At 45.2% G+C, this 24,333-nt stretch overlaps 1 protein-coding gene across 1 annotated transcript in view; it reads left to right on the top strand.

The window, feature by feature from the left end:
* LOC122946645 (serine-rich adhesin for platelets-like) overlaps nt 1-24,333 on the top strand; it is a 115,420-nt gene that overhangs the window by 15,505 nt on the left and 75,582 nt on the right. Inside the window, exon 3 of the mRNA XM_044306397.1 lies at nt 23,143-23,243. Coding sequence (XP_044162332.1) covers nt 23,143-23,243 — 101 coding nt within the window. The remainder of the gene's footprint in view (nt 1-23,142; nt 23,244-24,333) is intronic.

Raw genomic sequence — 24,333 nt, 5'->3', positions numbered from 1 at the left:
ATCCACTGTCAATGTGACCTAGAAATGGATGAAGAACATTAGGACCCAAAATCTGGGTTGTGAATCATCTGCATGAAGACGTCACCAGCAAGTCCGTCATCACACACACACAGTGTATATTATTACATTCACAATTCACAGGTAAGGACGACTCTTCCTACTTGGTGTAATTAACCTTATGACAATATTTAGCAGCGGTTGGCGGTAACCACTGAGCGTGGCCTCCATGACAAGATGTAATTCACTTTCAGACAATAATCCAGTCTATAATTATTCTCCTTCTGCAGCGACACTTCCCGGGAACGTAACTCAAAGTTCACTTGACTTCATGCCGAACATTAAGAAGAATCTTATCTACAACATTTACTCAATGTCAGATCATGTTCTCTAAGCCCTGATTAACGAGATTACTCTGTGTGTATAGTATATAGTATATCCAGGGGCGGACTGACAACTCATGGGGCCCCTGGGCCCCCTGTGTCCTGCCCACCCTCAAGTCACACCCACACACAGCCCCACCCACATAATGCGCCCCCCACATCACCTACACTTGGTACAGAATTTCTCTTTACCATCCCCCCCCCCACCTTCTCAAACCACCCAGCACCCTTACTCACATAAAACAAGCAATATATATATTATAGCTTACAGTGAAGACTCCAGCGGCTCAGGACCAGTGCTCTGGGCAGCTGGGCTCAGGGCTGGAAGTGGGCACCGCTCTGCAGGAAGGAGACCTATAAGAGGCACCTAGGTTTTAGAGGGGGGGCAATAAGAAAAAAAAAAATCATTACACCTCAGGTCAGACCACCAATCAGACCCCCACCAATGTTAATCAGACCCCCCAATCAGACCCCCAATGTAAATAAGACCCCAATAAGACCTCAAATCAGACCCCAATGTAAATTACCCCCAATCAGACCTCAGATGAGAGGCCCATGCCTCTCATCAGCCCCCATTATCAGCCCTTATGCCTCTCATCAGCCCCCATTATGCCTCTCAGCCCCCATTATACCTCTCAGCCCCTATTATTCCTCTCAGCCAGCCCCCATTTTGCCTCTCAGTCCCTAGATTATATGCCCCTCACAGTAGATATGCCCAGATATGTGCCCCCTTACGGTAGTTCTGCCAGATTATGTGCCCCTCACAGTAAGTATGCCCAGATATGTTCCTCCCTCACAATAGTTATGCCAGATTATGTGCCTCCTCACAGAAGGTATGCCAGATTATGTGCCCCTCACAGTAGTTATGCCCAGATATGTTCCTCCCTCACAGTAGTTATGCCAGATTATGTGCCTCCTCACAGAAGGTATGCCAGATTATGTGCCCACTCACAGTAGTTATGCCAGATTATGTGCCCACTCACAGTAGTTATGCCAGATTATGTGCCTCTTCACAGTAGTTATGCTAGATTATGTGCCTCTCGCAGTAGATATGCCCAGATATGTGCCCCCTCAAAGTGGTTATGCCAGATTATGTGCCCCCTCACAGTAGTTATGCCCAGATATGTGCCCCTCATAGTAGATATGCCCAGATATGTGCTTCTCATAGTAGATATGCCCAGATATGTGCCCCCTCACAGTAGATATGCCCAGATATAAGCCCCTCACAGTAGATATGCCCAGATATAAGCCCCTCACAGTAGATATGCCCAGATATGTGCCCCCTCACAGTAGATATGCCCAGATATGTGTCCCTTCAGAGTAGTTATGTCAGATGATGTGCCCCTTCACAGTAGTTTTGCCAGATTATGTGCCTCCTCACAGTAGTTATGCCAGATTATATGCCCACTCACAGTAGTTCTGCCAAATTATGTGCCTCTTCATCAGAGCGCTCCATTACATGTGAGTGCAGAAGACAGCCCTTACGGGGCCCCCTAGTGCCCGAGTGCCTGAATGGTCAGTCGCCCCTGAGCATATCCATGGACTGTGCCTGGTATTGCAACTCCGCACCTCTGATGTCATTAATGGTGAGCTGAAATACCACACTCAACCTGTAGACAGTTGAGGCGCTGTCCACATTTTTACAGTCCTGGACAATCCCTTCAAATCTCCCTCCAGTCAGCTCCAGAACACAAGAAGTGCCAACTTACTGTCTGTGTAGTTTAGTGGCTTGTGTAGAACCTATCCTTCAGTAGCAGCGCCACCACAGGTGACATGAAGTATTACCCTGTTCTCATCCGCATCAACGGGTTGTCGGTGTAATGAATGAATATGTTGGGTTATTTAATAACACCGACCCTTTTACCCTGGCCTTAGATTCGCCCTTACAAAGCATTGTTCCTCGTCATAAATTAGGCACATCTACAGCAGTCCATGCCCTGGCATGAAAACTACTCCAGCCCCTGTTTTTAGGCATGCCCCAGCTGCCAAACATGGCGCAAATATTGTCGCATGGCTGGTCAAAAAAGGGACTATTTTGTTGCCTATAAATACAGACCTATTTATTGTAGCCACCATATTGTTGTGAAACCTGATGAAGAGGAAGTGTTAATCCCCGAAACACGTTGTTTTTTATTTATGCGCTACCTTTCATTAAATAAATAAAATTTAATTTAATAAGACCGTCTCCACCGGTGATTTTGCGCCATAGCAGAACCTCTTCCGTTGCAAAAAAGGGACTTGTGACTTTTTTTTTCGACTAGAGTAGTCGCAAGTCCCTTGATAAATGATCACCACTGTTACTGCACCTCACAGATGAGGATCCAGAATGGACAATTTGCCCCTATGAACTCAGAAGTCACAGAGAAAACCCTTTAAACTCTTCCTCTCCTACTTTCCTCATATCACCTGGATGATCTAGTGCCCTCCTTGATGACAAACGTGATAATTAGCGTTTAATTCCTGTATCGGATATGAGTGACCACATTCTCACGGGCGACATAGCCAATTGATGCAAATACGGTATCCAGGAAACACTGTGGGCACAGATTCATAATGTATGATCTGGGTTTCTGAGTCTTAGCTGAGCGATGAGTCATTAGTATCACCACTCCCATCAGAGCAAAATCCTAGAGTGATCCTCTATGAATGTTCAAAAAAAAGTCTACTCCCATAAGAGGAATGTGAGTTATGTGCCGATCTGTCCCTTACATTCTTAAAGGGGAAGTCCAGGTGAAATGATCTTCTGCTACGGCATAAACATGTCTCATAAAATATTTTTGGGTCAAATTTTCATTGCATGTGATTTCTCTGAACCTGTCATTCAAGAAACTCCGCTTAGGGTGAACCTTACAGAAATCCAGAAGTACACTCAGGAGAGAGAGAGAGGACCTGGAAGAACTTTTACTGTCCTACACTAACTCCAAGTGTTAAGGGGTTGTACAGGATTGAAAGCAGGTGCTTTCATCTAAAAACAGCTCCACACCTGTCCGCAGGTTGTGTGCGACATTGTATCTGAGTTCAATTCACTGTTCTTCTAATCTTGGACAACCCTATTAAATCTCTAAACTCACCCTAGATCTTCATCGATCTCTGCCCATGATCATCCTAAAGCACCACTAATAATAGTGTTATTGGTCAATGTTCTCAGAGATATTAGAAATGACTCCCTTATCCCCGTCTGATAAAGTGATGTCCATCAGTTTATGATTGCTGAAGGACCAACCTATGGGATCCTCACCGATCCCGAGAATTAGGGGCCACAGAGCTGGTGTAGCATTCAGTGCCCTTCAAAGTTCTCCCTACAAAGCAGCCCTCAAAGCCATAAGAATAGAGCTCAACTGAAGTGAAAGGGTGGCACCAAATGCGACCACTTCATTTCAAGGCATATCTTAATGATGCAACATCACTTTTTATCAGAATTGGGCATGATGTGGAGGGGGAGCATTTTGTTGTCTCTACCATGGGCACCAACTGGATAAAGATCGAAAAAATCTTGAGCATAACATCAAGAATCTTGAAGGCCCGATCAAAGCTCAAAATATTCTCAATAAACATAATGATCACCAGAACTCAAAGCAATAATTACCACCTTCAGAGAAATGGCTGTCCTCCACCTCTACTATCTAAACTACCCATGTTTTTGGAAAATAATCTCCTTTCATTAGCTTGTATTTTGTTAATTACCATTTTAAGACATCTTCACCGATTGTAAATCTCGCCTGACATTTGCACTTGCAACTTGCACTTAGTTTTTTTCCAACCTGAGCAATCTCCTTGGATTGCTAGCAATCTATAAGGCCTAGTTCACACGATCGTTTTTTTTTGCGAGTGCACGAGCCCTTTTTTTGTGTTCATTTCAATGGTTCCGCAATAAAAACGTAATGTGTTCTGTAAGCATTCCGTTTCCATATTTCCGTTCCGTTGAAAGATAGAACATGTCCTATTATTGCCCGCAAATCACGTTCCATGGCTCCATTCAAGTCAATGGATCCGCAAAAAAAACGGAACACAACGGAACTCAAAAACGGAACAACGGATCCATGAAAAACGTACCGCAAAAAACTATAAAAGCCATACGTTCGTGTGAACTAGGCCTAAGGCTACTTTCACACTAGCGTTTTCAATTCCGCTATTGAGATCCGTCATAAGATAGCGGAAGAAAACCCTTCAGTTTTGTCCCCGTTCATTGTCAATGGGGACAAAAACTGAAATAAACGAAACGGAGAGCACCTAAATGCATTCCATTCCGTTTGGTTGCTTCCCCATCGCGGACAGAATAACGCTGCAAGCAGCGTTTTTTTGTCCGCGATGTGGTGCGGAGCAAGACGGATCCGTCTTGGCACACAATGTAAGTCAATGGGGATTGATCAGTTTTTTCTCACACAATAGAAAACTGATCCGTCCCCCATTGACCTATAGAAGACATAATACAATCAGATCCGTTCATGACGGATGCATGTGGCTGTATTATTGTAGCGCAAGCGTTTTTGCAGATCCATGATGGATCCGCAAAAAACACTAGTGTGAAAGTAGCCTAAGGCCGAGTTCACACGGGCATTGCGGGAAAATGTGCGGCTGCGTTGCGGGAACATGCACGATTTTTCCGCGCGAGTGCAAAACATTGTAATGCGTTTTGCACTCGTGTGAGAAAAATCGGCATGTTTGGTACCCAAACCCAAACTTCTTCACAGAAGTTTGGGTTTGGGTTAGGTGCTGGGTAGATTGTATTATTTTTCCTTATAACATGGTTATAAGGGAAAATAATAGCATTCTGATTACAGAATGCATAGTGCAATAGCGCTGGAGGGGTTAAAATTTTTTTTTTTAACTCACCTTAATTCACTTGCTCGCGCAGCCGACATCTCTTCTGTCTTCTTTTTTGCTGTGCGCAGGAAAAGGACCTGTGGTGACGTCACTCCGGTCATCACATGGTCCCTCACATGATCCATCGCCATGGTAAAAGATCATGTGACGGACCATGTGATGACCGGAGTGACGTCACCACAGGTCCTTTTCCTACATTGAGGCCTTGATGGGGAGAAATGTGACATTGAGAGGGTGAAATGTGACATGGAGGGGGAGAAATCTGACATGTGGGTGATGTGACAGAGGGGATTAAGTAAAAAGGAGGGGGAGAGGGAGAAATGTGACATTAGGGGGGAAATGTGACATGGAGGGCTGATGTGACATAGGGGGGTGATTTGACATCGAGAGGGAGAAATGTGACATGGGGGGTTGATGGCTGAGATGGGGGCTGATGGCTTACATGGGGGCTGATGGCTGACATGGGGGTATGATGGCTGACATGGGGGGCTGATGGATGGGTGCTAATGTCTGACATGGGGGTCTGATCTGAGGTCTGATTAACATTGGGCGTCTGATTGCTGGCCTGACCTGAGGTGTGATGGAAAATATTATTTTCTTAATATCCTCCTCTAAAACCTCGGTGCGTCTTATGGGTCGGTGCGTCTTAGAGGACGAAAAATACGGTCTTCAAACCAGCAATTGTCTGAAGCAGAGAACAGATACCAGGACCACACAGAGGAGAAGCTAGCTGCTGCAGACGGGACCAGGGCCAGGTGAGCTGCGAGGGGGGTGGGGGGTCATAGACAGTGCATGAGACTGGTATGAGGCCTTTAAAAAGAGGGCACCAAGACCAGGATAGACATTAGTGCTGAGATCTCCTGTCTGTAGACCCTACAATGTTTCCAAATACAGTTTGTGAGAAAGGAATAAAAGGGGTGCAATAGATAGATTTTGAATTAGATAGATAGTAGCAAGATAGATAGATAGATAGAGTAAATATACAATAGATTAGAAGTTATACTATTTGGTTTGTTCAGTTGTACTACCTAATTAAAGCTTTAAATGACAAACCCAAAGTTCAAATTATCAAATTATTCCTGTAATAATTATGCAAAGGTACAGAACAGGGCTACGGAAACAGGCTCCTCGTACCTTCTGCTTACTAGTGTTTCGGCCAACGGTTGTGGAAACAATGTGCCAACCAACAGATTTAGCTATGAGCCACATCCAAGGGAGTTATCCTGGCGGTTCCCTGGTATTCACCCTTTAAACCCTGTACAGGGGCCTGGTCTTCACTGCAGGGTACCCACCAGGCTGCTACCTCTTAGAGTAGCCTCCGAGTAGTTGGCTACTGACCCACAGGTGGTTACAGACATCGGTACAGGGCACGAAGGGAAGAATTAAACTTGTAGCCAATAATAGGCCAAGGTCAAGGCGGGCAAAGTTAGTGCAAATCCGTGAAACAGTCCAAAGGTCAGGACAGGCGGGAAACAGTCAGAATCCGGGAATTACACAAGTAAACAAACATATTATGTCACCTTTCAGGATCTAGCAAGCAAGAAAAACCTAGTTCTTCTAAGGAAGAGGATGCACCCATGTCCGCCCCAGATAGTGGGACAGCAGTGGGCACGAGTGCCGCCATGACAACTAGCTGATGAGAGCACCTACATCGTGCATGCAACTGGCGGCAAATTATATTTGTCAGACGTTTTCAGCAAGATCAACAACCATCTAATTTGTATGGCCTTTCCAACTCCTTCTTGATGTTGGGAGAGAGAAGAATCGGGCTGTTGGATTTCAACACCCTCAACTCTTCTGCTCTTGATGATGAGAAGCTGCCATCGTGGGTGCCTGGTGGTGCTCTTCTCCTCTGTCATCATTCAGATACATCCTGAAAGAGAGAGATTTACCAGTGAGGCCCGACACCCAAAGGTGCATCAGCAGCCGTGAAGAAGACGTCTATTACTGATATCACTTCTAGTGACTTCATTACATTTTCTGTCTGCATGCTTAGCCCTGATTGTTATCAAAGATCTGTCTGACTTCCAGACTCATAAATACCGTAGGTTTCGTAAAACTAGTTACTCATCATATAGTGTATATATATTAAAAAAGGGATATACAGAGCAGCAAGCAGATCACTCCTCCTGTTTGGGAAGATTTTCTTATAGGGCTGCTAACAGGCACAATGGGCAACCTCCCCTTTACTAGGTGGCCCATGGCACTATTATGATGGCATTATATGGTGGAATAATGTTGGATGTACAGTACAGACCAAAAGTTTGGACACACCTTCTCATTCAAAGAGTTTTCTTTATTTTCATGACTATGAAAATTGTAGATTCACACTGAAGGCATCGAAACTATGAATTAACCAATGTGGAATTATATACTTATCAAAAAAGTATGAAACAACTGAAAATATGTCATATTCTAGGTTCTTCAAAGTAGCCACCTTTTGCTTTGATTACTGCTTTGCACAGTCACCTGAAATGGTCTTCCAACAGTCTTGAAGGAGTTCCCAGAGATGCTTAGCACTTGTTGGCCCTTTTGCCTTCACTCTGCGGTCCAGCTCACCCCAAACCATCTCAATTGGGTTCAGGGCCGGTGACTGTGGAGGCCAGGTCATCTGTCGCAGCACCCCATCACTCTCCTTCATGGTCAAATAGCCCTTACACAGCCTGGAGGTGTGTTTGGGGTCATTGTCCTGTTGAAAAATAAATGATGGTCCAACTGAACGCAAACCGGATGGAATAGCATGCCGCTGCAAGATGCTGTGGTAGCCATGCTGGTTCAGTATGCCTTCAATTTTGAATAAATCCCCAACAGTGTCACCAGCAAAGCACCATCACATCTCTCCTCCATGCTTCACGGTGGGAACCAGGCATGTAGAGTCCATCCGTTCACCTTTTCTGCGTCGCACAAAGACACGGTGGTTGGAACCAAAGATCTCAAATTTGGACTCATCAGACCAAAGCACAGATTTCAACTGGTCTAATGTCTATTTGTCACGGAAGGAGTGCAGAAAACTTAGAAGACACAAAATGAAGATCTGACTGACTGGATCCAAAACTAAGGAACCAAAGGGATAGCCCTGCAACAGACCTGGCTCTCTCCCTAACTGCTCAGCCTATGCAAAGATCTCAATGGTAGATGATAGCATATCCTCGTTCCTCGACTGTATAACACCTGAACACCCTATAATAGTGAGGGGACACGACCACCGGCTCCCTACACTTGATACGGAGGGAGTCAGGGTCACCTGGGATCCAGCAAACAGGAAAATACAAATAAATAAACAAAACTTATCTGTAGAAGACTCAGTAGTATCATCCGGCATGCATACACTCCAGGAAGTTGTATAAACCGCAAAGTGATGCAGTATTGGAAGGGATTTAAAGGGATGCAATCAGTGCACCTACATGACAGCTGAGAGAGGCTAACGAGATGAGAAAAGGAAAGCAAAACAAAAGGAACCTCAAGGAGGAGGTTCTGAAAAATGTCTGTCAGAGCTTCTCAGATGTCTGGTGGTGACAGTACCCCTCCTTCTACGAGTGGACTCCGGACACTCAGAGCCCACCTTCTCAGGATGGGACCTATGGAAAGCCCTGATGAGACGAGTGGCCTTAATGTCCGTCACTGGGACCCACATCCTCTCCTCAGGACCATAACACTCCCAATGAACGAGGTACTGGAGAGAACCGCGGACAACATGAGAATCCACAATCCTAGAGACCTGATATTCAAGATTACCATCAACCACAATCGGAGGAGGAGGCAAAGATGAGGGTACAATGGGTTGGACATAAGGTTTTAATAAGGACTTATGAAAAACATTATGGATCTTCCAAGTCTGAGGAAGATCAAGACGGTAGGCAACAGGATTGATGACGGACAAGATTTTGTAAGGCCCAATAAACTTAGGACCCAACTTCCAGGAGGGAACCTTCAATTTGATATTCTTAGTAGACAACCACACCAGATCACCAACATTCAGGTCCGGACCAGGCACACGTCTCTTATCCGCCACACGCTTATATCTCTCACTCATGCTCTTTAGATTATCCTGAATAGTCTAAAGATGACAAAGACGAGGAGAATCTGTCCTCATCAGGTAAACCAGAAGACCCCTCTCCAGAGAATTGTCACGAGGGTGTCAAGAGCCACGTCTGACTCCGCTATACCCAGGGTCAGGAAGTCGCAGCGGGTGGCTGCGCGCTCTATGTCTAAAGATCACGCTGTTTCTTAATGATAGTTTTCTGTGTTTGCCTTACTATCCTTTTTGTCTCACTCAGGGATCCGTAGCTTCTCCTCCTCAGCTGTTTCTTGTCTGTCACTCCCAATCTCCTTATATTCTCCTCTCTCACTTCTCTGGTTGCCAGATATAGAGCTTTCTGCCTGGACTTATATACTGACCCACTGGAGCTGTGAATCCTGGTTGTTGTTCCAGAGTGTTACCCTCCGGATCCCTGTTGGGCTTTTTGTTGTATTCTGTTGTCGCCCACCTGGGATTATATGTTGTCTGTATTGTCTGTCCTCCCCTTGGTGCTTTCCTTTAGAGTTAGTGGTGCGGACTAGTGTTCCCACCGCCCTGTTCACTATCTAGGGCTCATCTTAGGGAAAGCCAGAGTTTTAGGCACGCGATCAGCGTACGGGTGAGGAACCCGCCTAGGGACGTCAGGGCAGTCAGGTGCCAGCCTCAAGGTGAGATAGGGGTCACCACCTTTCCCTCTCCCTTGGACAGAGCCTCCCCTTTTCCCTCCCTTTGTGTCACGTATGTGATAGGCACGCCGGTCGTGATATTATATCTGGCCCTTATTTTTTTGGGAGGGGGAGGGATAAAAAAAAAAAAAATTCTCTCTCTATTTAGAATCCAGCATGGATCCTATTGCTGCTTTGGCAAAACAACTTCAAGGCCTGTCTTTGGAGGTGGCAGGATTGGAGGCGTCGGTCCTCCAGCAACAGCAGCAAATGCAGCAGACCGCAAGCCCAGCGGTTGCTATGGGTAACCAGGTTGTTGCAGAACCCAAGGTTGTTCTTCCTGACAGATTTTCTGGGGGAAGGGACAAGTTTGTGACGTTCAGTGAGGCCTGTAAATTATATTTTAAGCTGCGCCCTTACTCCTCTGGTAATGAAGAACAGCGGGTGGGGATTGTTATTTCCCTGCTTCAGGGGGACCCGCAATCCTGGGCGTTCTCTTTAACCCTGGTTCCCAGGCTCTCCGGTCAGTGGATGAATTTTTTGGGGCCTTGGGTCTCATATATGATGACCCTGACCGAGTCGCCCTGGCTGAGTCGAAGTTACGGAGACTCCTACAGGGAGATCGGCCAGCAGAGGAATATTGCTCAGAGTTCCGTAGGTGGGCTACGGATACTCAGTGGAACGACCCGGCTCTCAGGAGTCAGTTCTGCTCTGGGCTATCCGAAAGGGTTAAGGATGCGCTTGCGCTGTATGAGACTCCCCTTTCCCTTGATGCTGTTATGTCCCTCTCTATCAGAATAGATAAAAATAAGAAATTCCGCAGCACATCCAGGTTGTAAGAAAGTAAAAAAAGGCTTTATTCACCAAGCATGCGACGTTTCAATCCTCTCAATGGGATTTTCCTCAAGCAGTTTCCTCACTGCTTGAGGAAAATCCCATTGAGAGGATTGAAACGTCGCATGCTTGGTGAATAAAGCCTTTTTTTACTTTCTTACAACCTGGATGTGCTGCGGAATTTCTTATTTTTATACATTTGGAGGTGGATCGCCTACCCAGCCGCTGGCACTCCACATATACTTTACAGATAGTGGTGCTGCCCACACTTTCTTTCTATCAGAATAGATAGACGTCTTAGGGAGAGATTGAAAATTCCGGAGCAATTGGTAACCCCTCCCAAGCAGCAGTTAGTCTGTACTGACCTAGACGAGCCAATGCAGCTAGGAGGAACTACTCGTCAGGTCCATCCTCCTGAGGTTCGCCGTAGGCGTGGGGCTTGTTTTTTCTGTGGGGAAAGGGGTCATTTCATTAATGTCTGTCCTTCCTTTCTTAAAAACAAAAGACCGTCAGAACCACTAACCCCAGGCTGTGTGGAGGATGTCAGCCGGGGGGTATACGTTTCCTCCATACGAACATCTCAATTTCTGTTGCCAGCGGTTATTGTTTTTGGTGTTAAGACGGAGACTATTTCTTTTTTTTTTAGACAGTGGAGCAGGGGTAAATTTGATTGATGCCCATTTTGCCCGCACCATGGGTTTGTCTCTCCGTACGCTGCAGAGACCTATTCCCATATTCGCTATTGATTCTGCTCCTCTGTCTCAGAGAAACCTCACTCACATTGTCCATAACTTACACCTTCGAGTAGGGGACCACCATAATGAGTGTCTTTCATGTTACGTTCTGGAGGGCCTTCCCTCTCCTGTGGTATTGGGTCTTCCCTGGTTGGTAGCGCACAATCCTGTGGTGGATTGGCAGGCCAGGGAGATATTCGAGTGGAGTGAGCATTGCAGAGAAAATTGCTTAAATAGCAATTGCTTAGTCGCCTCCATAGCTACCCTACCTACATTTATTTCGGACTTTGAGGACGTTTTTTCTGAAAAGGGTTGTCAGAAGTTACCACCTCACCGTCCTTATGATTGCCCGGTTAACCTGATGCCCGGTTAACCTGATTCCCGGTGCAAAATTACCCAAGACCAGGTTATATAATCTTTCAGGTCCCGAGAGACAAGCCATGAAAGATTATATTTCCGAGAGTCTGGCTAAGGGACACATCAGATCCTCTTCTTCACCCGTGGCTGCAGGGTTTTTCTTTGTTAAAAAGAAAGATGGGGGCCTGCGTCCTTGCCTAGATTTCCGCGAGCTAAACCGGATAACCATCCGAGACCCATACCCTCTTCCTCTCATTCCTGACCTTTTTAATCAGATTGCGGGTGCTAAATGGTTCTCCAAACTTGATCTTAGGGGGGACTACAATCTGATTCGTATCAAGGAAGGGGATGAGTGGAAGACAGCTTTTAACACCCCTGAGGGGCATTATGAAAATTTAGTCATGCCTTTCGGTCTGACCACTGCTCCTGCTGTCTTCCAACATTTCGTTAATGATATTTTTAGTCATCTTATCGGCAGGTTTGTGGTGATATACCTAGATGATATCTTAATTTATTCGGCTGATCTGAAAACACATGAAGTACATGTCAGACAGGTACTGCAGGTCCTACGAACGAATAAATTATATGCGAAAATTGAAAAAAGTGTGTCTTCGCCGTTCAGGAAATACAGTTCCTAGGATATCTATTATCTGCTTCAGGTTTCCCTATGGATCCTAGGAAGGTCCAGGCAATTTTAGATTGGGATCTTCCTGAGAACCTTAAAGCTCTACAACGGTTTTTTGGGTTTCGCAAATTTCTATAGAAAGTTAATTTAAAATTATTCAGTGACCCCTTACTGACATGACTAGGAAGGGGACTGATTTTTCTAAATGGTCTGACGCCGCAAAAATTGCATTTTCCTCTCTAAAAGAGAGATTTACTTCGGCCCCTGTTCTAATTCAACCCGATGTCTCCCAGCCTTTTATTGTTGAAGTCGATGCGTCAGAGGTGGGAGTGGGGGTCCGTCTCCTGGCAAATGGCGTCCTTGCGCTTTCTTTTCCCAAAAATTATCTACAGCTGAGAAAAACTATGATATTGGAAATAGGGAACTATTAGCGATTAAACTAGCGTTTGAAGAATGGCGTCACTTCTTAGAGGGAGCAATCCACCCCGTCACGGTTGTTTGTACTGTTAAACCTGCGTCTCAAATTATTAAAGGAACATCATAATTCGCCACTTGCTGGGCACCCGGGTAGTAAAGCAACCTTGGAGCTATTGTCTCGTCGTTTTTGGTGGCCAAGGTTGCGTCAGGATGTAATGGATTTTGTGTCTACTTGTTCTACTTGTGCACGTGCGAAAGTCTCTCATACACGTCCTGCAGGGTCTTTATTGCCACTTGTCATTCCCAATAGGCCATGGACATATCTGTCAATGGATTTCATCACTGACTTACCTTTGTCTGCAGGTAAAACAGTTATCTTGGTTGTAGTAGACAGGTTTAGCAAAATGGTACACTTCATTGCGTTACCCGCACTTCCTAATGCTAAGACTCTTGCTCAGGTGTTCATCAGTGAAATCGTGAAGCTTCACGGGGTCCCTTCCGATGTGGTTTCGGATCGGGGAACCCAATTTATTTCTAAGTTTTGGAAAGCTTTTTGTTCCCGTTTGAGGGTACACTTATCTTTTTCCTCAGCTTTCCATCCTCAGTCGAATGGACAGACTGAGCGTACCAACCAAAACCTTGAGACATATCTAAGGTGTTTTGTGTCTGAAAATCAAGAGGTGTGGTCATCATATTTACAGTTAGCCGAGTTTGCCATAAATAATCGCCGTCAGGAATCCACGGGCAAATCATCATTTCTTGGTGCATATGGTTTTCATCCCCAATTCTGTACTTTCAAAGAGGGGGGGTCTTCTGGGGTTCCCGAAGAGGAACGGTTTTCTTCATCTCTTTCATCTGTATGGCGGAAGGTGCAAGCTAACTTGAAAAATTTGGGAGGTAAATATAAATGCATGGCTGATAAGAAACGGTCGCCAGGTCTGGACCTAGGAGTGAATGACTATGTGTGGTTATCTACTAGGAATATTAAGTTGAAGGTTCCCTCTCGGAAACTGGGTCCTAGGTTCATTGGTCCTTACAAAATAGTAGCCGTCATTAACCCCGTGGCTTTTCGCCTGGAGCTACCTCAGACTTTTAAGATCCATAACGTCTTCCATAAGTCGTTACTCAAGAAGTATGTTCCACCTCTAGAACCATGACCACTGCCACCCCCTCCTGTTATTGTGGATAGTAATCTGGAGTTTCAAATATCCAAAATTGTTGATTCTCGTCTGGTCCACCGCTCTCTTCAGTATCTGGTGCATTGGAGGGGTTACGGCCCCAAGGAAAGAATGTGGGTTCCAGCGTCAGAGGTAAACGCCAACAGGTTAGTTCAGGCTTTCCATGCCTCTCATCCTGAGAGACCTGGTCCTGAGTGTCCGGAGGCCCCTCGTAGAAAGGGGGGTACTGTCACAAGGGTGTCAAGAGCCACATCTGACTCCGTTATACCCGGGGTCAGGAAGTCGCAGCGGGTGGCTGCGCGCTCTATGTCTAAAGATCACGCTGTTTCTTAATGATAGTTTTCTGTGTTTGCCTTACTATCCTTTTTGTCTCACTCAGGGATCCGTAGCTTCTCCTCCTCAGCTGTTTCTTGTCTGTCACTCCCAATCTCCTTATATTCTCCTCTCTCACTTCTCTGGTTGCCAGATATAGAGCTTCCTGCCTGGACTTCTATACTGACCCACTGGAGCTGTGAATCCTGGTTGTTGTTCCAGAGTGTTACCCTCCGGATCCCTGTTGGGCTTTTTGTTGTTTTCTGTTGTCGCCACCTGGGATTATATGTTGTCTGTATTGTCTGTCCTCCCCTTGGTGCTTTCCTTTAGAGTTAGTGGTGCGGACTAGTGTTCCCACCGCCCTATTCACTATCTAGGGCTCATCTTAGGGAAAGCCAGGGTTTTAGGCACGCGATCAGCGTACGGGTGAGGAACCCGTCTAGGGACGTCAGGGCAGTCAGGTGCCAGCCTCAAGGTGAGATAGGGGTCACCACCTTTCCCTCTCCCTTGGACAGAGGCTCCCCTTTTCCCTCCCTTTGTGTCACGTATGTGATAGGCACGCCGGTCGTGATAAGAATGTCCCAAACTGCGGATGAAACCCATATGCACCAAAAAATGGTGACTTATCAGAGGACTCCTGACGACGGTTATTTAAAGCAAACTCAGCAAAGGACAAAAAAGAACACCAATCCTCCTGATTCTCCGCCACAAAACAGCGCAGATATGTCTCCAGATTCTAATTGACGCGCTCTGTCTGGCCATTCGACTGCGGGTGGAAAGCAGAAGAGAATGACAACCGAACCCCCAAGCGAGAACAGAAAGCCTTCCAGAATCTGGAAGCAAACTGCGTGCCCCGATCAGAGACTATGTCTGAAGGAATACCATGCAATTTGACAATGTGATCAATAAATGCCTGCGTCTTAGCATTGGGCAAGCCAGGAAAAGGAATGAAATGCACCAAAGGGATAGCCCTGCAACAGACCTGGCTCTCTCCCTAAATGCTCAGCCTATGCAAAAATCTCAATGGTAGATGATCGCATATCCTTCGTTTCTCGACTGTATAACACCTGAACACCCTATAATAGTGAGGGGACACGACCACCGGCTCCCTACACTTGATACGGAGGGAGTCAGGGTCACCTGGGATCCAGCAAAAAGTAAAATACAAATGAATAAACAAAACTTATCTGTAGAAGACTCAGTAGTAGCATCCAGCATGCATACACTCCAGGAAGTTGTATAAACCGCAAAGTGATGCAGTATTGGAAGGGATTTAAAGGGATGCAATCAGTGCACCTACATGACAGCTGAGAGAGGCTAACGAGATGAGAAAAGGAAAGCAAAACAAAAGGAACCTCAAGGAGGAAGTTCTGAAAAATGTCTGTCAGAGCTTCTCAGATGTCTGGTGGTGACACCATTCCTTGTGTTCTTTAGCCCAAACAAGTCTCTTCTGCTTGTTGCCTGTCCTTAGCAGTGGTTTCCTAGTAGATATTCTACCATGAAGGCCTGATTCACACAGTCTCCTCTTAACAGTTGTTCTAGAGATGTGTCTGCTGCTAGAACTCTGTGTGGCATTGACCTGGTCTCTAATCTGAGCTGCTGTTAACCTGCGATTTCTGAGGCTGGTGACTCGGATTAACTTATCCTCCGCAGCAGAGGTGACTCTTGGTCTTCCTTTCCTGGGGCGGTCCGCATGTGAGCCAGTTTCTTTGTAGCGCTTGATGGTTTTTGTGACTGCACTTGGGGACACTTTTAAAGTTTTCCCAATTTTTGGACTGATTGACCTTCATTTCTAAAAGTAATGATGGCCGCTCGTTTTTCTTTACTTAGCAGTTTTTTTCTTGCCATAATACAAATTCTAACAGTCTATTCAGTAGGACTATCAGCTGTGTATCCACCTGTCTTCTCCACAACGCAACTGATGGTCCCAACCCGATTTATAAGGCAAGAAATCCCACTTATTAAACCTTACAGGGCACACCTGTGAAGTGAAAACCATTTCAGGTGACTACCTCTTGAAGCTCATCAAGAGAATGCCAAGAGTGTGCAAAGCAGTAATCAAAGCAAAAGGTGGTTACTTTGGAGAACCTAGAATATGACATATTTTCAGTTGTTTCACACTTTTTTGTTATGTATATAATTCCACATGTGTTAATTCATAGTTTTGATGCCTTCAGTGTGAATCTACAATTTTCATAGTCATGAAAATAAAGAAAACTCTTTGAATGAGAAGGTGTGTCCAAACTTTTGGTCTGTACTGTATATGGTAGAACAATCTTACCACTATATTATGTGGCTTTCATATTGCAGTATTATCATGTCACTATAGGGTGGTTTTATGTGGGCTTGTGTATGGCAGTATTATAGTGGTACTATATGATGGTATTATGTGGCTTTTATTTTGGAGTATTATCATGTCACTATATGGTGGTTTTATGTGGCTTGTGTATGGCAGTATTATAGTTGTACTATATGGTGGCATTATGTGGGTTGTATATGACAGTAATAACATGGCATTATATGGTGGAATAATGTGGGTTGTATATGGCAGAATTATCTTACCACTATATGATGGTATTATGTGGCTTGTATATGACAGTATGATCGTGGCACTATATAGCGGCACGTTATGGCTTTTGTATGAAGGAATTATCTTGGCACAAGCAGAATTAAACGGCAAGCACGGAGTTCTACGTGGCTTGTTTCTCCATCTTCTATAAAACAGGTCCAGTTTGGCATTTCGGGTGGAAAAATCTGAATTTCAGTTGTTGTTATGATATTATTTAGGATGCCAAATGTATCCAGTGATGACCTATTTAATAACCATACACTTCACCTTCAGGTTTAATTTGTACTTAGTTAATGATTTTAAGACGTATAATTATCTTTTACTGATAATCTATTCCTAGTATTATGTATGTTGTATATGGCAATATTATCTTGGCACTGTTAGAGCTGTAATTATTAGAGATGAGCAAATCAAAGTGGAATTCGATTCGAATTTCAGGAAAAATTTTATTCACACCAAAGCCGAATTTCCTCGCGCTTTGTGGTAACGAATAGGATTTTTTCCTAAAATGGCTGCTGCACGTGGGAGGACATGGAGAAAGGAACTTTGGGAAGGCGGGATCACCCATAATGCCATGCATGCAGCCAATCAGCAGCCAGCCAGTCCTGTGATGTCACAGCCCTAGAAATAGCAGCAGCCATCTTAGATTCTGTCATTTACCAGTGTACTTAGTGCAGGGAGAGACATCAGCAGGCGCTAGGGACAGTGATAGGAAAAACTTGATTATGGTGAAAAAACGATTTATAAGTGCAAGGAAAGTATAGAGAGGAATCGTTCCACAGCATATATGCAGAACAGGGTTCAGTAGGGGAGGTTACAGCCTGGGTAATAGGAACAATCCTAGTACACCTTGCTGCACTGACTGCGAATCCAGATTGCCATTATACAGCTCTGTAATTCAGAAAACTGTTCTTTTTATTGACAGGGTTTATTACAATGAAATATTTCTACAGAACGTCTTATTTGCCCTTGTGTGGAGCAGTTATATGTTGTAAAGCCCTTTTTGCTGTGTATTAGTGGAAAAAGAAAATATATTTGCCCTTGTGCGGTGCAGTGATACAGTGGATATAAAAAGTCTACACACCCCTGTTATAATGTCAGGTTTCTGTGATGTAAAAAAATGAGACAAAGATAAATCATTTCAGAACTTTTCCCACCTTTAATGTGACCCATAAACTGTACAACTCAATTGAAAAAAAAATTAAATATTTTAGGTGGAGGGAAGAAAAAATATACAAATAAAATAATATGGTTGCATAAGTATGTACACCCTTAAACTAATACTTTGTTGAAGCATCTTTTGATTTTATTACAGCACTCAGTCTTTTGGGTATGAGTCTATCAGCATGACACATTTTGACTTGGCAAGATTTGCCCACTCTTCTTTGCAAAAAGACTCAAAATCTGTCAGATTGCGAGGGCATCTCCTGGGCACAGCCCTCTTCAGGTCACCCCACAGATTTTCAATCGGATTCAGGTCTGGGCTCTGGCTGGGCCATTCCAAAACTTTAATCTTCTTCTGGTGAAGCCATTCCTTTGTTGATTTGGATGTATGCTTTGGGTCATTGTCATGCTGAAAGATGAAGTTCCTCTTCATGTTCAGCTTTATAGCAGAAGCCTAAAGGTTTTGTGCCAATATTGACTGGTATTTGGAACTGTTCAGAATTCCCTCTAGCTTAACTAAGGCCCCAGTTCCAGCTGAAGAAAAACAGCCCCTTGGCATGATGCTGCCACCACCATGCTTCACTGTGGGTATGGTGTTCTTTTGGTGATGTGCAGTGTTGTTTTTACGCCAAACATATCTTTTGGAATTATGGCCAAAAAGTTCAACCTCAGTTTCATCAGATCATGACACCTTTTCCCACATGCTTTTGGGGGACTTCAGATGTGTTTTTGCAAATTGTAGCCTGGCTTGGATGTTTTTCTTGCCACTCTACCCCATAGCCCAGACATATGAGGAATAAGGGAGATTGCTGTCACATGTACCACACAGCCAGTACTTGCCAGGAATTCCTGCAGCTCCTTTAATGTTGCTGTAGGCCTCTTGGTAGCCTCCCAGAACAGTTTTCTTCTGGTCTTTTCATCAATTTTGGAGGGACGTCCAATTCTTGGTAATGTCGCTGTTGTGCCATATTTTCTCCACTTGATGATGACGTCTTCACTGTGTTCCATGGTATATCTAATGCCTTGGAAATTCTTTTGTACCCTTCTCCTGACTGATGCCTTTTAACAATGAGATCCCTCTGATGCTTTGGAAGCTCTCTGTGGACCATGGCTTCTGCTGTGGGATGCGACTAAGAAAATGTCAGAAAAGACCAACTAGAGCAGCTGAACTTTATTTTGGGTTAATCAGAGGCACTTTAAATGATGGCAGGTGTATGCTGACTCCTATGTAACATGATTTTGAATGTGATTGCTTAATTCTGAACACAGCTACACCCCCAGTTATAAGAGGGTGTGCACACTTATGCAATCACATTATTTTAGTTTTTATTTATTTCTTCCCTCCACCTAAAATATTTCAGTTTGTTTTTCAATTGAGTGGTACAGTTTATAGGTCACATTAAAGGTGGGAAAAGTTCTGTGTGTAGACTTTTTATATCCACTGTATTTTCTACAGCCCTGTTTGCCGTGTATTAGTGGCGAAATAAAAATATATTTGCCGTTCAGCGTTGCATTTATCTGTTGAAAAGCCTTTTGTGTAGTGTAAAAGTAGAAAAAAAAATTAGAGTCTGATTGCCGTTCAGCTGTGCAGTGATATATTTTACAGCCCAGTTTGCCGTGCTTTAGTGGTGAAATAAAAATATATTTGCCGTTCAGCGTTACACTTATCTGTTGAAAAGCCTGTTGTGTTGTGTAAAAGTAGAAAAAAATAGGGCCTAATGGCCCCTGTGCATTGCAGTGATATACTCTAAAGCCCAATTTGCCGTGTATTAGTGGCAAAATAAAAATATATTAGCCGTTCAGCGTTGCACTTATCTGTTGTAAAGCCTGTTGTAATGTGTAAAGGTAGAAAAAAATTAGGGCTTAATTGCACTTGTGCGGTGCAATGATATACTCTAAAGCCCAGTTTTCCGTGTATTAGTGGCAACATAAATATGTCCTTTGTGGCCTCCTGATGCTGCTGCCACCTCCACACTATGTCACCTTGCCACTCTGTGGTCTCCTCATGCTACTGCTGCCACCTCCACACTATGTCACCTTGTCACTCTGTGGTCTTCTGATGCTGCCACCACCTCTACACTCTGTCAGTGTACCACTCTGTGGTCTCCTCATGCTGCCTCCACCTCACCACTATGTCACCTTGCCACTCTGTGTTCTTCTGATGCTGCCACCACCTCCACACTCTGTCAGTGGACCACTCTGTTGTCTCCTCATGCTGTTTCCACCTCACCACTATGTCACCTTGCCACTCTGTGGTCTGATGATGATGCTGCCGCCACCTCTACAATATGTCATTGTGCCACTCTGTGGCTTCCTGATTCTGCCGCCACCTACAGACTGTCATTGGGTTACTCTGTGGTTTCCTCATGCTGCTTCCACCTCACCACTATGTCATAGGGCCACTATTTGGACTTCTCATGCTGTTCTCACCCTCCCCACTTCATGACTGAGCCACTATTTAGCCTTCTTGGCTTAGCTGACATCATCATTTATTTGACCCTTCTTCTTATCTGTCAGAAGGAAGGTAAAATGAGATGCACAACGGATCCTCTGTGTGTAGCAACTGTAATGCCTGTATGACATGGTACCATCAGAATTGGCTTATGATTTGGTAGTGAAAAGCAGGAGTGGGTGCAAAACACAGAAGACATGCAAATATCCCATTCACATGTCATCTCGTGTTTTGGATCCACTCGTGTTTTTTTTTGTCATTAGCAATACTGATGAATTACTGACCAAATTCTGACCGAGTGAAGGTGGATGCTCCACAGACAGGATCCGTTTTTTGTGGATTATTGTTCTGACGGATCAGAGGAAGGGCAAAATAATCAGTGACGTCAACACAAACTTACTGCTGACACCCTCTCCACTCTGTCGGGGGGCTCTACTTGTATAAGCGTTTAATAGAACAGGTTCTGTAGACATCTATGTGGAATCAGCTGACGAGGAGTGTGCTTCTTCTTGGAGTGTGCTTCTTCTTGGCGCTAACATCGACCTGTAAGGCTGAGTTCATACTTGAGTTATTTGGTCAGTTTTGGCCCCGTGACTGCCCAAAAAAGTGAAGGGTGCTGTGATTCTAAGAGCGACACCTGTCATCTGCATGTCATACTGACTCACAGTATTATTTCACTACCACAGCAGACTCCCTATGCGTGTTACTGCAAGGCACAGTGTTCTACACCGCTATAAAGGCTCTCAGGAGCCAGGAAATAGCTGTTTTTTTTAACGAAATTCGCCGCAAATATATTCAGATCAAACAGAATTTTTCCCAAGACGGATCCGTCTTCAAAATGCGTTCAGTGTTACTATGGCACCCAGGACGCTATTAAAGTCCTGGTTGCCATAGTAGGAGCGGGGAGCGGGGGAGCGGTATACTTACAGTCCGTGCCGCTCCCGGGGTGCTCCAGAATGACGTCAGAGCGCCCCATGCGCATGGATGACGTGCCATGTGATCACGTCATCCATGCGCGTGGGGCGCCCTGACGTCACTCTGGAGCGCCCCAGGAGCCGCACGGACGGTAAGTATGCTGCTCCTCCGCTCCCCACTACACTTTACCATGGCTGCCAGGACTTTAGCGTCCCAACAGCCATGGTAACCATTCAGAAAAAGCTAAACGTCGGATCCGGCAATGCGCCGAAACGACGTTTAGCTTAAGGCCAGATCCGGATCAATGCCTTTCAATGGGCATTAATTCCAGATCCGGCCTTGCGGCAAGTCTTCAGGATTTTTGGCCGGAGCAAAAAGCGCAGCATGCTGCGGTATTTTCTCCGGCCAAAAAACGTTCAGTTTCGGAACTGAAGACATCCTGATGCATCCTGAACGGATTTCTCTCCATTCAGAATGCATTAGGATAAAACTAATCAGGATTCTTCCGGCATAGAGCCCCGACGACGGAACTCTATGCCGGAAGAAAAGAACGCAGGTGTGAAAGAGCCCTAACATTTTTTCTTGGATGGGGGTCGGTAACAGCTTCATTAACTTTGCATTGAACCCTCAATAGTTAATACCCTATGATATGACAAAAAGGGGTAAGAAGTGCAGTACCCCAGAGCAGAGGTATCTACAAAATGTTTCAGCCTGGAGTTTTTTTTGCTTTTGCATTTTCATTTTTCACTCCCTGCCTTTCTAGGGCGATAACTTTCTTACTCCCTTACGTCCTACCAGCAGCACAGACGGGGTTAACTGTGGAATTTTTTATGAGCCCAAGAACCAATAATAAAGTTCCCACTCCCTCAAAAGGAGGGAACTACCCCCCAGCCACCGTGTTTTTTTCTGTCCTTTGGACAGGTGGACTGGCGTGTAGCTCCCCCCTGCTTCTTCTTTTTTAGTTGGGGGGGAGCATAGATTTGGGGAATAGATCTTTCCCCTTGTATTCACTTATATTAGGGCTTTTCTTCTGACCCCTCCTCCCCTCTCTAGCAGGCTCCCTTTTGCTAACCTGTTTTTATCCTTGCCCGTTCAGGGGATCGCTGGTGATCCGGTCCCCTAGTCGCTCTAGTTGCGGGCGCCGACTGAGGGATTCCGGCGGCGCTCGCCGCTGTCTCCCCTGGATGACGTCACCAGCGACGTCACTTCTGTGTGCTCCTCCTCGCCGGCAGCTATGCGCTGCCGGCAATCACTCCTTGCAGGGGAGGGGGGGGAGGATTGAATGACCTTTTGCACATAGATTTTCTGTTAGACAGGGATATTATTAAATCCCCTGTTTTCAATGGGGAATAACATCCCCAGGGGAAAAAAAAAAAAAAAAAAAAAGAGGGAAAGAAAATAGGAGGGAAAGTGGGCGGCTGCATCAAATGTGATTCGTTTGCCTGCAATCGTTACGCCCTAGGGCAGACCCTTACGCCTCCTTATAAGCCCTCAGTTACCTTTGCTCAGTCTCTGGTTGTGCAGCTATTTAAGCAAGCCTCCAGAGCCCTATTGTGCAGAGAGATCATTTTCTCTAGCTCTCCTTGTGATACTGAGATCTCGGAACTTTGTTCCTGTTTCGTGGGCTTATTCTTAAGGTTGTGTTTTGTCTTCTTATTGCTGAATATGTTTTTAATCCTCCTCTTTCTTTTTTCGCAGTCATGTCTTCTCCGCGAGACTCTGACCAGCGGAAATCCTACCGCCAAACACAAGCACTTGGCCTGTTTCGACTGTAATACCCCCCTAGACGACAACTGCCCGTATTCAAGATCAAGATGTGACAGCTGCCGTTCCCGTACCACTACTGAACCCACTATGTGCAGCACGCCAGACCTGCAGGGTATTGCGATAGCGAGGTCACGGTTATGAGCAATCGAGGGTTACTCACTTTTTGGAGGAGAACCCTGGGCAGGCATGCGGCAGTGAAGGAGAGGTAGACACAAGTTCCTCTGGGGCACACTCTGTAAATAGGGACCAGGCCTGATGGTGGATGAGGTGCCCTGGATGTTGCAGGTATTTTGAGTGCCTGAGGCAAAGTCCCTTTAAGAATCGTGACGCCAGTGCCTGTAACGGTGGCACACCGATTTGTAGGAGTATTAATAGAGTACACAGACGGTAAACCAAATGTTGCTTTACTTTGGAAGAACAGTCCAACTTTGTACAGACAGTTACAGTTGATGATGATGCAGTCCCTTATAGCACAAATGCACAGCAGGTTCACTTCACAATATGGCAGGCATAAATCTTGCAAAGATACTTGGAGGGCAAACAGTTAATGCTTCACAGTACTTTGCTGCACTATCCCCTTAGCTATTCTAGCTGGCTAGATCCCAAGGCCCGGATGCCTAAATGCTGGCTTTAATCCTTGGTATACAAATCTTCCTCCAGTATTGACCCTTGCTTTATATTAAAGTACCTCTGCCCCTCAGCTTACTTCTCTGAGGTGGGTGTTCTGTCTCTGCTGGGTTTGAAGGTGGCTGCAGGTTCCTCCCAGGAGGTAGATTCTTCTTCTGGGGTGACTCTACTGAGCTAAGCTAAGAAGGTTGCACTTCTAGTCCCCTGGCATAAACTACTTCTCCCCTGTCTGGGCCTACCTATATATACCTAGGGCTCTCTAGCTCCCTCCAACATCTGGGAGGCTAAACTACACCCTAACAGGCCTGACACCTAGATAATACAGGGAAATGCACATTAAACATCACATTAATGCAATAGACATATTAACCCTTGTGTAGTGCCCACCTTTACCTAGTGGGACACTACATACGCAGGAAATGTATAAGTAGGCTAGGTGTTATGTGGATGACTCAATTAAGGGGGTAGTCAAGCTGTTGAATGAGAGGTTGCCGG

Source organism: Bufo gargarizans, chromosome 9 (genome assembly GCF_014858855.1).
Source record: "Bufo gargarizans isolate SCDJY-AF-19 chromosome 9, ASM1485885v1, whole genome shotgun sequence".
Classification (NCBI taxonomy): Eukaryota; Metazoa; Chordata; class Amphibia; order Anura; family Bufonidae; genus Bufo; species Bufo gargarizans.
Note: the sequence above shows the minus strand (reverse complement) of the source record. Positions and strands in the feature narration are given on the sequence as shown.